Source organism: Lactuca virosa, chromosome 3, assembly GCF_052849685.1.
Source record: "Lactuca virosa cultivar CGN04683 chromosome 3, Lactuca_virosa_CGN04683_v6, whole genome shotgun sequence".
Classification (NCBI taxonomy): Eukaryota; Viridiplantae; Streptophyta; class Magnoliopsida; order Asterales; family Asteraceae; genus Lactuca; species Lactuca virosa.
Genome location: NC_136428.1, coordinates 14,292,227 through 14,305,502, shown reverse-complemented (window position 1 = coordinate 14,305,502; position 13,276 = coordinate 14,292,227). Strand labels below are relative to the sequence as shown.

At 35.5% G+C, this 13,276-nt stretch overlaps 1 protein-coding gene across 3 annotated transcripts; it reads right to left on the bottom strand.

Annotated features, from left to right (window-relative positions):
• Nucleotides 1-61: 61 nt before the first annotated feature.
• LOC145165253 (serine/threonine-protein kinase BSK7-like) lies at nt 62-4,489 on the bottom strand. 3 transcript variants are annotated; one of them, XM_079083962.1, is made up of 12 exons: nt 4,154-4,489; nt 3,954-4,078; nt 3,515-3,657; nt 3,220-3,440; nt 2,959-3,094; nt 2,738-2,871; nt 2,543-2,648; nt 2,213-2,298; nt 1,898-2,086; nt 1,672-1,827; nt 1,486-1,599; nt 62-747 (listed from the first exon to the last, which is right to left on the bottom strand). In XM_079083962.1, exons 3-12 carry the CDS (start codon nt 3,600-3,602, stop codon nt 505-507), a joined length of 1,473 nt encoding a protein of 490 aa, XP_078940088.1. In that variant the 5' UTR covers nt 3,603-3,657; nt 3,954-4,078; nt 4,154-4,489; the 3' UTR covers nt 62-504. The 3 variants fall into 3 exon arrangements, with proteins under 3 accessions (XP_078940088.1, XP_078940087.1, XP_078940089.1); XM_079083961.1 differs by having other exon boundaries at nt 3,515-3,654; XM_079083963.1 differs by having other exon boundaries at nt 1,672-1,824; nt 3,515-3,654.
• Nucleotides 4,490-13,276: the final 8,787 nt, after the last annotated feature.

Genomic DNA, 13,276 nt, shown 5'->3' with positions numbered 1-13,276 from the left:
TGACCAACTTGCTCTAAACAAACAAATCAAAATACGATAAATCAAACATATAGGGCGAAAAGAAGTTAATGGTGCAGTTTCATAAGAGTATGAACAAGCCAATATTATCCACTGTTGGTAGATTACAGCATTGCAAATTAAACATCTACAATCAGCATGGATTTGAATTGACAGTTGAATCCTTAATCTACCCAAGATTCTGTATGAACTCAGAGATCACTCACTTGGCATCAAGGGTAAAGATGCGTCATTCAGCACCTTGATAACACAATGCTAAGATAGCAAAAAGAAGATACAAGCAAATCAAGCTCAAACTCAAACTCAAACATTATAATCACACCCTTTTCTTTCATCAAGCTTTCTTTTTTACTTAAAAAAAAGTGACGCCTTTTCTGTCAAGAATCAGTTTTCTATCAATCCCCTTTTGATGTTTTCTTGGATGCTGTAAAGGGCAAAAGAGAGCATGGGGGAATTTATAAAGTTTTCCAATTAAAAACCATCAAATCAAGTGATGTTCTTTTTCTCTTCAAGGACTGAGGCTTCTTTGAGTGCAATTTGTGCTTCATTTTCCCTCTTCAAAGCGAAAAGTGCAGCAGCTTGTAAGTAGGATGCTATATGCCAGATTGGGGATATGACTTGTGTTTGTATAGCATCATTGAGTGCCTCATCCGGCATATCACTCATAAGATATGACAAGCTTCGGCGCGCATACACAGTTGGTGAAATCATAGTTCCTACATCGATGAACTGAAGAGGAAAACACTCCGCAGATTAAATCCAAATACTAAGCAATGTTCACTGCTATAATTGGCTACTTCTTTCAAAGTATAATCGCCTAATATGAAATTAACTAAAAGTAGGATCATGCCATAATACACCAATAAATGAAACCATTGTTGCTATTTCTTGCATTTAGCCTCTTAACCATTCTTTTATGAAATAAATCACCATTGAGGGCAGTGTTGCAGAAATCGGCCTTGGCGGCCGATTAATCGCTTGGCGGCCTCGAACCGATTACGATTAGGGTGCTTGGCGGAAATTGGTCAAAATCGGGCTTGGCGGTCCTCGGCGGGAAATACTTAAAAAATTCAAAAAAAAAAATAATTTTCTAATATTACACCAAAATTTTAAAATTATAAGGTTTCAAATTTTAAAATTTTATACTAAAAGTTTTAAAATTTCAAAATTTTAAATTTTAAAATTTCCAAATACTTAATTTTTTAAGAAATATTGATTTTTTAAATAATTTTATTAATAATTTAGGGTCCCGATTAATCGCCGACTAATCCCCGCCGAGTCTGATTAATCGCTTATCGTCAGTCGACTGCCGAGCTACCGCCGAACGATTTTTACAACCATGATTGAGGGGTATTTAAGGCATTTTCTTTTTTTGCAAGAATGGTGATTTGCTCATAATAAAAAGCCAAGTAAGATGGTTTCTTTTTGCACTATTGGAGGAATTTTAAGACATTTGTGATAATTAACCTGGGTATAGTAGTCTATTGCGGTTTTGAATTCTTTATGGCGAAAAGCCACATCCCCTTTCTTCTTGGAGTTCAAGGTGTCCTGCATCTGATTTGTCCACATATGGAATGAGAGCTGCAAGCCAATTTCAAAAAATCATGACTCATGAGTGCCATGAAAGTTGACTTTGAAAAGAAAATGTCAAACCTCGGCTGTTGCTCCCTCATCATCTTTGTAGGCTAAATTTTCCAAGATTTCATGTATGGCTGTCAGATCCATTCTCAAGCAGGCTTCACCGAGCGGGGTTAGAGGCATAGCACCACCACCACCTTGTGGTATGCCCATTAATACATGAGAAGGCTGCTGTGAAGTGATATTTAACATAATAAGTGGTGTCTGGATAAAATAAATATAGATGGTGTTTAAAAGATACCTCTGTTTCCTTTTGGAGAGGAACCAAAGCAGAAACCAATGACTTTGGATTTGGGCGCTCGCGTGGCTCGTATTGTAAGCATCTTGAAGCTAACCGAACCAATTCGGTTCCCTCATCATTAGAAAATTGCCCTTCTAAGCAAGAGTCGGTAAGCATTTCAAGGTTCCTGTCCCTTATTAGGTCAAGAGCCTGATAAATCAAATCCACATGCCATTCATTCATTATTAGATAATAAATAGATTGCAACATTTTTCAAAAAGTACAAAAATAAAATCACCCAAATATACAAAAATTTTGGACATCTAGAATACATACATGGCTAGGCGGAATGTGTTTTCCACTTAGTAGGTCAAGCAAAAGGGTGCCAAAACTATACATCACACTTTCCGGTGTTACCCTCCCTACAAATTTAAGGAAAACAAGTGTTAAAAGATCGAGAAATAATAAATAAAGAAGTTTCTTTTAGACGTGAAGAGGCAAGACTTATCTGATAAGCTATATATGAGTGTGTGTGTGTTTTTTACTTAATGCAGAAAGAACGACTTAATAAATAAAGAGAGCCAGGAAAACGAGGCTTTCCCCATTAAGTCCTAACTTGTTACAAATTTGATCCCATTTATTTGTGCCATAAGTAAGAGTAAGTACCAGTCCTTAAATACTCGGGAGGGGTGAAAGCCAAATTGGTACTGTAACTCTTTCCATCTCTACTGTTCTTCATCAACCCAAAGCAAGAGAGTCTGGGGTTTGCATCCTGTAACAAAATACTCGGGTCACATAAAATAACCATGAATCGTATGGGTTATAAAAAAGCAACAATGAAAGGGTAATAACATAACATACATCATCAAAGACTATTCTATACGCATTGAGATCATGGTAAAGAGCGCGTCCTTTACTTGTACAATATTCTAAAGCTTCTGCAAGATATAACGCCACCCTTAATCGCATTGCCCATTTCATAGGTTGTGTTTCCCCTAATTCAAGAATCAAGATGCAAATAGAATTAAAAATTGGATCAAAACTCACATCAACTAGAAATATAATAATTCCACAGCACTTACAATGAAACAAGTGCTTTGCAAGTGTTTCATGTGGCATAAACTCAGCAACAAGTAGTCTTTCATCGCCTTCACAACAACATCCAAGTAGATTCGTCAATCTAGGGTTTCTGAGTTGACCAACTGCTCTTGCTTCATCCTGTTATATTTTGCAAGAATGAATGATTTTGAACAAAAAGTTTTTTTTTTTTTTTGGCATTTATATTTCCAAAAACATACAAAATAGAATCTTGTATGGTATAATGGTACCAAAGATGTACATACCAAGAATTGCCTGGAATCAGGCCATGCAGATCTATTGAAACGTTTGATGGCAACCTGTCTTTGGTTTTGCAGCTTTCCTTTATAAACAACGTTAGGGGCTTTTTCACCATGTTCAGAGACTATATTCTCAACAGCAAATCCAGATGTCGCCATTTTAAGTTGTTCAATGCTGAATTCATGAAATGATGGCAAATCACTTGCCTCGTCTGCCTCTTCTTTTTCTGAAACAAAACAAAAAATGGTCAAAAAAGTCTTTTAGGCAACAAAAAGAAGCAAATTAGGAAGATTTTCATACCGACATCATGGGATTTGGCAATCACTCCATTCGGTTCCATAATACAGCAGCAGCAACACGAGCAGAGTCTTGAAAACTCACAGCCCATTGCAGAGTAATCTTTTAAACTTCCAGATTGATCGAGTTGAACATCAAAACTCCTGCTGAATTGGATGGTTTATTCAGTTGTAAAAGAAAGAGACTTTATGTATGTATACAGCTCGCTTGGGCGTAACCCAACTTTATGTACCAGTTCTTAAAAAAACACCTTTAAATTCAGAAAATGACCAATAACACGCACAGATTGATCAAGTTGATTAAGATTGTCAAAAATCAAAGCATTTCACACTTCAATTTTCCAAATTAAAATCCATTTCACATTCACATGACACGTCCCCATCATAATATCTGGAAATTTGCATTAATATCAGATAATAGAGCGTACACGTATATCAAGTACCTTTATCAGCAATCAAGAAATATTAAGTGGAACTGCAGAAGTACCAAATTAGGGTATTAAAGTCCAAAACCCAGATCAGCAGAGCTTCATCTTCCAAAGAAACAGGCAAAATGAGCTCCTTTAAGCTGAATAAGATTAACCACGTATGGGTAACTATCAATAAATTCAAGAAAGGGAGAAAAATACGGACTTTTTCAAACCTTTTGATTCAATTTACATGAGCCGCTGCAGCTCATGGACCCAGTAGGGTAAAAGTCTCAAAAGGACAAACTGGGTCTTTGTTTCTCTCTCCTCTCACTAAAATTATATGCGTGTTGAACGAATCAAAAAGATGATTGGAGAAGAAATTTGGGGGGTTTCAGAAATGAGATGCGTACGACCATTAAGATTTGCAGATCTCCTGCCACTTGATTTCAAGTTTGCACTCAATTACTCTCTTTAATTTTCCATTTTCCACCGACTTGATCTTTTTAATTTGTAATTGTCCTGTCTAAGCATTAGCTTACAGAAACAACCCATGACCATGAGAGGTACTTGTTATATTTTAAATAATGGAAGTGCTTTTTATCATGTTGTTTGGCTGTTTTTGGCTTTTTGCAGTGAAATACTCCAAAATAATATAATAAAAACCATATTTATGATCTTTGTTAATTAAAATCAAATATTCAAATTTGTGTTATAAAATTTAGGGAAATTGAGTAATCTAATTATGTCTGTATTGTTTTTTTAAAAGATAACAAATTTTTTTCAAAAAAATTGATAAATAACCGTCTAGTTCGGAATGGACCATTCCGGAGTGAGGTTATCCAACACGGCCCGTCCATTCCGTATTAGGTTCCGGAAAAAATGACACTACATAATTCATTCTAGAATACATATCGAAATATCATAATATTCCAGACTCACTGGACAAATAATAAATGATATTTGATTCCGATGAATGTGTGGTTTTATAGGTAAGTTCTTGACTCATTTACTTGTTTTTGTTTAATTTTCTTATTATAAATTTAAAAACTTTAGTCTAAAATACGAAGAACTTGCCCATAACACAAAAAAAATATATTATGTTAATTAGTAGTAGATGCCTTAATTAGGTAGTTTTATAATATTACTAAGACAAAATTGTAAAAGTTGTCTCAATGGTTATAAAAAAATGGGAAATCTTCGGAAAAGTCTTAATATTTCACCCTAATTTACGAAAAAGTCCCAAACTAAAATTGGTTTATGAAAAAGTCCCGATTACCGGAAAAAATGACGATTTGACCCTTTTTTTTCCGGTTTATCGGTTTCAATACTTACCCGGTTTCATTAAAGTCTCAATATTTTACCATAATTTTCATTAAAGTCCCATTATTTTACCATAATTTGGGACTTATTCGTAAATTATGGTAGAATAATGGAACTTTATTAAAACCCGATAATTAATGAAACCGGTAAATCGGGAAAATATGGCCAAATCGTCGTTTTTACCGGTAATTGAGACTTTTTCGTAAACAAATTTTAGTTTGGACTTTTCCGTAAATTAGGGTAAAATATTGGAATTTTTTCGGAGATTTCCCTAAAAAAATATATGGATTATTTTGTGGTACATTAATGGTTCAATTTTGGATAATTTGTATGGTTTTGGTCCTTATGGTTGTCATTTTTGTATGATTTTGGTCCACACCCAACAAATGAAGAATATGTCATTCGATAATTATTATTTTTAATTATTTTAAATATTTTTTTATTATTTTAAATAAAAAAACAAAAAAAAAGTCACACCCCACCCCCCACCTTCTTTTTCATTTTGGACACCACCACCGCCATCTTCGCTACCCTCCTCACTAAAAACATTACATCCTCACCGAAACACCACCATTCTTATCACACACCTGGAAACAAGACCAACCCCCTCTTTCTCATTTCTAAAAACATAAGCTTGGGTTTCCACGAACACCGCCAACATTAGGGTTTGTAGGTGTGTGGCGGAGATGAACAGATCCACCAATATCGCTTCCCCCAAACCATTAATTTAGGGTTTCCACCAACACCACCACGACTAATTGGCGTTCTGACTTGTGCTTCTATTGTGCGACATGAAGAAAAGCCAAAAGAGAATGCATTTTGAATGAGTTTTATCATCGGCAACTGTGACTGTGGGGATTTAATGACAGAGGGTTATATGTAGATCATAGATTTTTGGTGGTGATTGATATTGATCAGTAGAGTTCACTCGAGTTGTTGGGTATTCCAACAGTTCCACGACAGCAGGATAAAGAGAATCGATGGAGAATAGAGGGTTCCAATGGGATTGAGGGAGGTTGCGGTTGTGTGTTGGAAATGAATTTACCAATGGGAGAAAGAGAAATATGAGATTTGGGTTTGTAAGTATACGACGATGGAGATGAACCCTAGTGTAAGAACCTAAAATTAAAATTCAGAGAAAATTGATTTTTAGTCAAATATCGACCAAAATGGTCAATTATGAGAAACATATGAGATTATGAAGTTGCGACTTCATGAAAATTGCCAAAAAGAGTTTAAGTCGCTTAGAATAGATGAGTAAGTTCAAGAGAAATAATGCATCGGAAGATGCATTTTTTGTCAAAATGGTAAAATGGAAATTTTATGTTTTTTGGACCAATTTTGTGACTTAATGGATAAAACATTTACACTTGTATTACTATTGATGAACAACGGTAAAACAAAGTACATGATATGTTCTGAAACCTTTCTATTAACATTTATACTCGTACTAGTATTGATGAACAACGGTAAAACAAAGTACATGATATGTTTTGAAACCTTTCTATTTTGGTAATTGCTTTAATTATAGTTATAAAAAAAAAAAAAAAAAAAAAAAAAAAAAAAAACCTTCGTCCCGTGGCGAAGCAAGGGAATATCTCCTAGTTTCATTCAGTTGTTTTTTTAGTTGAAAAATATAAAAAACTATTGCATAAATGACTTTTTACCTTCTATTTTAATTACACCGCCTTAAATAATACATTATATAAACAAAATATAAAGTTAATATATAGTGGTATTTAAAATTTTAGTTAGACAAATTATTATAATTTTTGATGAATTAAATAATACCAGCTTACGAATAAGAATATTTGAGTTTTTTAGCACAAAAAAGTTTCTTTTAGCCCAAAAAACAGCTGAAATCAATCGTGGGCGGGGGTAATCAAGGAATTCGAGGGTGGGGATGCAACCTCATCCTGTTTGCCCCCGTTGATATCCATGTTCATACTAAATACGTCATATATTATATGAGAAAAATAGAGACAATTTAATTGATCAAGTATACAAGATACTACCGGTATTTAAACATATATCATTTATTAGCTCGAAAAAACAATGATATGAGAGCCATTGCATAGTTAATGTCATACTATTATATATACGGTGATATTTTGATCACAATCTTTATTTTTGTTTTCTAATATGTTTTGAAAAACTTTTTATTTTTTATCGTTAGCCGGTTGTTCATATAGGCGTGTGAGTTTGGTTGACATTTTTTTAACAACAAATTTAATCTACTCATAAACTACTCATTAATTCCATTTATGTCAATGACGGGACTTGAACTTTGGACCTCAAGAGGGATGACAACACATGATACCGCAGAACTATAAGTCATTTAATGGGTTTGGTTGATATGACATGCTAATGTCATAAAGGCCATTATTTATTTGTCATTATTCTATTTTATCCCCATTTTTTCACATTTGCTATTATTTGTTGATTTTTTTTATTAAAATACTCTTCATACGTCTTTATATGTTGATTTGTTATTATTATGTTTGACATGTTGACTAGATTGATGTTTTTGGTCCACTATAACATCTAGTTTTCATGATGTTTCTAATTACTGGATAACGGACCGTAATTTGATCAAATAAAGGTCTTGAGTTTCAAATGAATAGAGTTTAGACCCTATCGGATATTGATAATGTTGGTAAAGTGATTAAAGCCCTTGAATTATGCCTTGAAGCAAAGGGTAAATTGGGAAAGGTGATAATCTGGGCATCTTGCATGTATTGATGATTTTAGTGCGGTATTTTTTAGTCAAAATTAACTAGATATAAATATGGGGCTCGTCAATACCATCACGTGCATATAAAGATCGCCGAAAACATAGTTGAAACGAAGAAATTATGATTGTTTGAAGTTGGAATGGATCTGGGTGAAAATCTGTCACCACGGAGTGGGGAATTGTCTTCCACGGCATGGTAATCTCCACGGAGTGGAGAATTGTATTCCACGGTGTGGTAATCGCCACGGAGTGGAAGCTAAGCAGGCCCAACCCATGATTTTTAGGGTTTTCAACGTATTCAAAGGTAAGAATTCATGTTTTAGGGCATTTTTCTCAGCCTCCGTCTCATCTAGAACTCACTGGGAGCAACACTAGCCTCCCTATTCATGATTTGAGCTTCTCCCCTTTCCTCTCTCCTCTTTTGGGTGCTTTTGGTGAAGCTTGAAGATCAAGAAAGTTCTTTTGTTTGCAATGAATGTTGTTTAAAGTTTGGATCCATCAAAGTCACCCCATTTTTGGATTATTGTGAGTATAAAGTTCCTATCTTGCTCTTTAGATCTTTAGATCTTGTCGTTTAGGGTTTTTGGCACTTTTGGTCCATTTCATGGGTGATATTGGAGTTGAGTGGACTCCAACATATTTTGATCACTTTGGAATGCTTCTTGGACCTTATGGACTAGTAAAGTTATGATCTTTTGCCTTTCCATTAAGCCATGCAATTTATCTTGGTCCTATAGGTCATTTTGGTATATTAAAGTTGAGATCTTGAAAGTTTGTGGCATTATTATAGATAAAGTTAGAAACTTTATCCATGTAAACATCATGTTGATTCAGTTTTGAAGGTTAGAGACTTGGACTTAATGGATTAAGTTGAGAAAGATGCATTTTTGGTCCCTTTAAGACTTAAAGTTTAGATCTTGGTTGTTTGGACCATTCTAATTGATAAAGTTGGAAACTTTATCCATTATGAAGCTATTAAGTATCATATATGATGTTATGAGCCTTGCTCTATAGGGATTAAGATCTTAATGAAAAATAGGGCATCCTGCTAGAGACCACGGCGTGACCAAGGAAGGCCCACGGCATGATGGTGCTCTGCATCTTGACTGTTTTGTCCTGACTTGGGCACGACGTGGCATGCTGTTGACTTTTTGAACACTTTGACTTTTGGTCGAACTATGATAGAATTGAGTGTTTAGATAAGGACTAGTTCCGATTTGGTTTTAGGTAGCTTGCGTTAGTTGTTTTGTTGTTGAGCTTTGTTGTCGAGCCTCTGTCGGTTAGCTCATGTGAGTTTTCTCATTATACTTTGTATTGCAATATGTATCCTTGTGTGTAGGATGTTAGTATGTTGTAGTGATCTGTTAGATTGGTATATCTGTTATGATTACCTGTGCTTTGTTGGTTATTGTTTATCCTGTCTGCATATGTCGATATATTGTGGTTGGGTTGAGGCGGTCTTGCTTTGTGTTATAGGTTAATATACCATGACGGTCCAGGTGTTTTGTAGGCCTTACGAGGTGGTCCAGTTAGACTGTAGGCACAAGGGAGCGGTCCAACTATATGGTGTAGGCTTAGGAGAGCGATCCATGTGTACTGTAGGCCTTACGAGTCTGTCCACTCAGACTGTAGGCTCTTGTATGCATGCACTGTATATGTATTATTGTGTGGGGTATTTTGGAAAACTCACTAAGCTTTGGCTTATAGTTATAGATTAAATGTTTTATAGGTACTTATCGGATGGTGTCACACCCCCAAGCCGGAACGGCGGAAATGTTCGGGGGCGGAGGATGTCATGTACAATATCACAACAATTGCATCATAGTAATCAAAGCAAACACAACCATTACATTGAATAAGTAGAACATTTACATTTGTTCGATACATAGGTCGTATAACAACAAAATGTATAACCAAAAGTATAAAAGATGCGACTCTAAAAGCTCCGTATTCTCAAAAACCTGCGGGTGTGCCTGTCTACCGGTTCCTTGAGAATACAAGCGGTTTTGAAAGAATATCAGCATTTAAGCTGGTGAGTTCATAAGTATGTTTTTGTAATGAAAACCTGTCTGTGAATCTGTAAAATGTTTGCATGTTCTCAAGAAAATCCAATATTTTATTTAGTAATGAAAAGTAGTCTTAAACCCTAAGACCATAATGTACGTTTGTTACTGTACCTTGTAGTAGTATATGAAAACGTTAGTCTGTATGCCTGGTTACTACCAGTTGTATTGTATAGTGTGTTATGTACAAAAAACCTTTGTATGAAAACTCTGGCTATCACCAGTAATGTATAATGTGTTCTGTATGAAAACCCTGGCTACCACCAGTATGTATAGCAGTTTTATTACTTAAAATAAAACCATGTATTTGTATTCCCTGCAATCCTCCAGTTGTAGTGTATAATAGTTCTATTAATGAAAATAAAACTATTTGAAGAATTGAAATCCCGTAAACAAATGGTTAGTTTATAGCATTGTGAGTTTGGTATAATCATGCTTGATATGACCTAGTGACCTCTACGACGTTCTTCAGGCGTTGGATGTTATGACATTTGTCACCCCATGCATGTCTGCCTAACTGTAGCTAACAGTTTAGGTGTGGGATTGTCAATCCCGAATAGATCTATTCACAAATCTCACGCTCTCCCTCCAGGAGACTCTGGTTATACTGTGGTTGGATTTAGTTCCGCACCCCAAAGGGTACAATTGAAGTAGTGCCTCATAACCCTGTATTAACTAGTTTACGTGTAGTGTTCTCTTGTACTTGAAACTGTATGTATACTTGTAGAGTAAAAATAATTATACTTAAATAATTATTTAGTATTGTACTCTTGTTTTCAGAAAATAGTATTGTATGCCATAAACTATATCTATCATAGTTTATATGTCTGTTAATGTATAAGCTCTGGAATTGATAAAACCATGTGTTGAATCCCAAACTATACCTATTATAGTTTGCATGTATGTTATGTATTCGATTCATGTACTGTACTAAAAACTTTGCAATTATGGTTATATGTTGAAAACTTCCCTTATGCTCAGCATGTTACAAAAGGGAGAAAATATCTATATATTTTATAAAATGTAGTGATCTCTTGGTTGTATCAATTGCATAAGTTTTAATCCTGTTGAAATTCTTTATACAAGAACACAAAATTTCTTTGTGTTTTGCTTGTATCCCCCCTGAAAATGTTAAAAACAACAAAAGTGTAGGGGTATGAACTCACAATTGATTATGTGCACGTGCTCAACAACAAAACCCGAAAGATGACCCTCGAGTTGAAGTACGCGGAATTAACGGTGTCATAATGATAATTACACACATAATTGTATTTAAATTAGCGAAACCATTAATTAAAGTGTTAGAAAACACTTGCTTTTTGTGACAACCCGAAACTTTTTCTGTTACCGTTAGTCGAGACTCGTTAATAAAAATTTAACTTTTATTGAGTTCCGTCAAATTCCTTTGGTTTGGATAAATCATTTAGTTTTATAATTTAATTTTATATTTTATATGAGTTGGAACCAAAATCACGCGAAAGACCCGAGTTTCTAATGAAAAATCAAAGTTTTCGGCTGAGTGATGTTCACGGCCGTAAACTCGTTTACGGCCAACGACAGGTGGACCCCACCACCGACCATGAAAACCCCCTATAAATATGAGCCCCTACCCCTCATTTACGCTTTTCTGGCCGAAAACTCTCTCCTTCTCTCTAAACTCTTGATCGTAAACACCAAAAACACCCTTATTCTTCCGGAAATCATCGAAAATCACCATTGGGAGTTGTTTTGGAGCATCTAGAACGCGTTTTCATCGAAATCCAACACTACTGTTCTTGAGTTTACGGCCGTACACGCTTCAAATCTTCAAAGACCGTAAACTGTTCACGGTCGAGAACAGTTCACGACCGGAAAATCTTCATGGCCACAAACTCCTTCACACCGTGAATATTGTCCGCTAACCACTTTTTTCCACCTCAATCGAGTCTCGGTAACATTCCTAAACCAATAGCAAGTGTTTATCCAACACTATAATAAATGGTTTCGCTAATAAAATACATATATGTATTAATTGTTACTAGGATCCCGTTGAGTGCCGCGTACGTCAACTCGAGGGTCTTTATTCCCAATTTCGTTGTCCAACGCTTTCACGCAACTAACAGTGAGTTCATACCCCTATCTCTTTACAATTTTAACGTTTTCAGGGGGAATATGTGACATCCCCTAATTTCTCGGCCAGAAAAGACCGATTTAATTTATGCTTTAAAAATAAAATCAGAGTAATCTTTTTAAAAGATGTTGCGGAATTGGTCCCCAAAACAAAACATGATAGAAGTTTATCAAAACCTTTTTTTAAGAAATGTATATTTCCATTTTATATCAAAACCTCGGGATGTCATGTTCCGATACAGATCAAAAGCATAAACAAGACATTATAAGCCTTACAACAGTTATTTACAACTACTGACCTATAATCCAAAAATCTCTCATCATCATCATCCGACTATGCTCGGGGTCCACTACCTGTAATATAAAAAAACTGAGTGGGTCAGGCTTGGGATCCTGGTGAGTATATAGGGTTTTCAACCCACAATAATAATAAATCTATTAGATTCATCAATCAACAATAACCCTGATTACCCATTCCCGTTATCCTCACTTTACGTCCCTAAACACCTATCACAAGGGACCTAGCCTAAGGAATATCATCGGGATGGACACTACTGCTAAGGGGACTCCTCAACCATACATGTCCTTAAGGCAACCATGAGGGGGATGGAGTACACCAATGAGCATATAGTTCACCAACACCTACAGGATGCGAACCTGCTAGTGTTCCACTGGACAGTCTAGAAAGGTATGTGGTCGTCATCTATACTCCGCTAGACGACAACAGCAACAACAACAACAACAACAACACCGAGGCCTCTCATCATTTTAACCCACATCGACTATTTCGTCTACCCATGTTTTACCCAACATATTTGTAGATAAAATACATATACAATTTAAAACTTGTATAAAACATCTATCCAACAGTCACCTCAATTAAACAATTAATATAATTACACACATCACGTATTTTATAGAAAATACTTCATATCTAGGTGTAAGCTGAAAGTGACTACACACTCACTTGATTTAATGATAATCGGGCAGCACTTCGTTTCCTAAAACGATCGTTTCTAATAAAATCGGGAGTTTTATTGAGAAACCGGGCTCTGCGAGGGTTGGGCTTCAAAACCGAAAAGATAAAATTTTCCGGGTCTTCGGGCACTTCGGGGCGTGTTTCGGGTGTT

What these genes read in the sequence shown, in the direction of transcription:
- LOC145165253 (XM_079083962.1), bottom strand. Translation starts at nt 3,602, where the DNA reads ATGGGCTGTGAGTTTTCAAGACTCTGCTCGTGTTGCTGCTGCTGTATT. An exon ending in TGCCAAATCCCATGATGTCG is followed by an intron (nt 3,441 to 3,514) that starts GTATGAAAATCT and finishes GTTTTGTTTCAG; the next exon opens with AAAAAGAAGAGGCAGACGAG. An exon ending in TGCAAAGCACTTGTTTCATT is followed by an intron (nt 2,872 to 2,958) that starts GTAAGTGCTGTG and finishes TTCTTGAATTAG; the next exon opens with GGGAAACACAACCTATGAAA.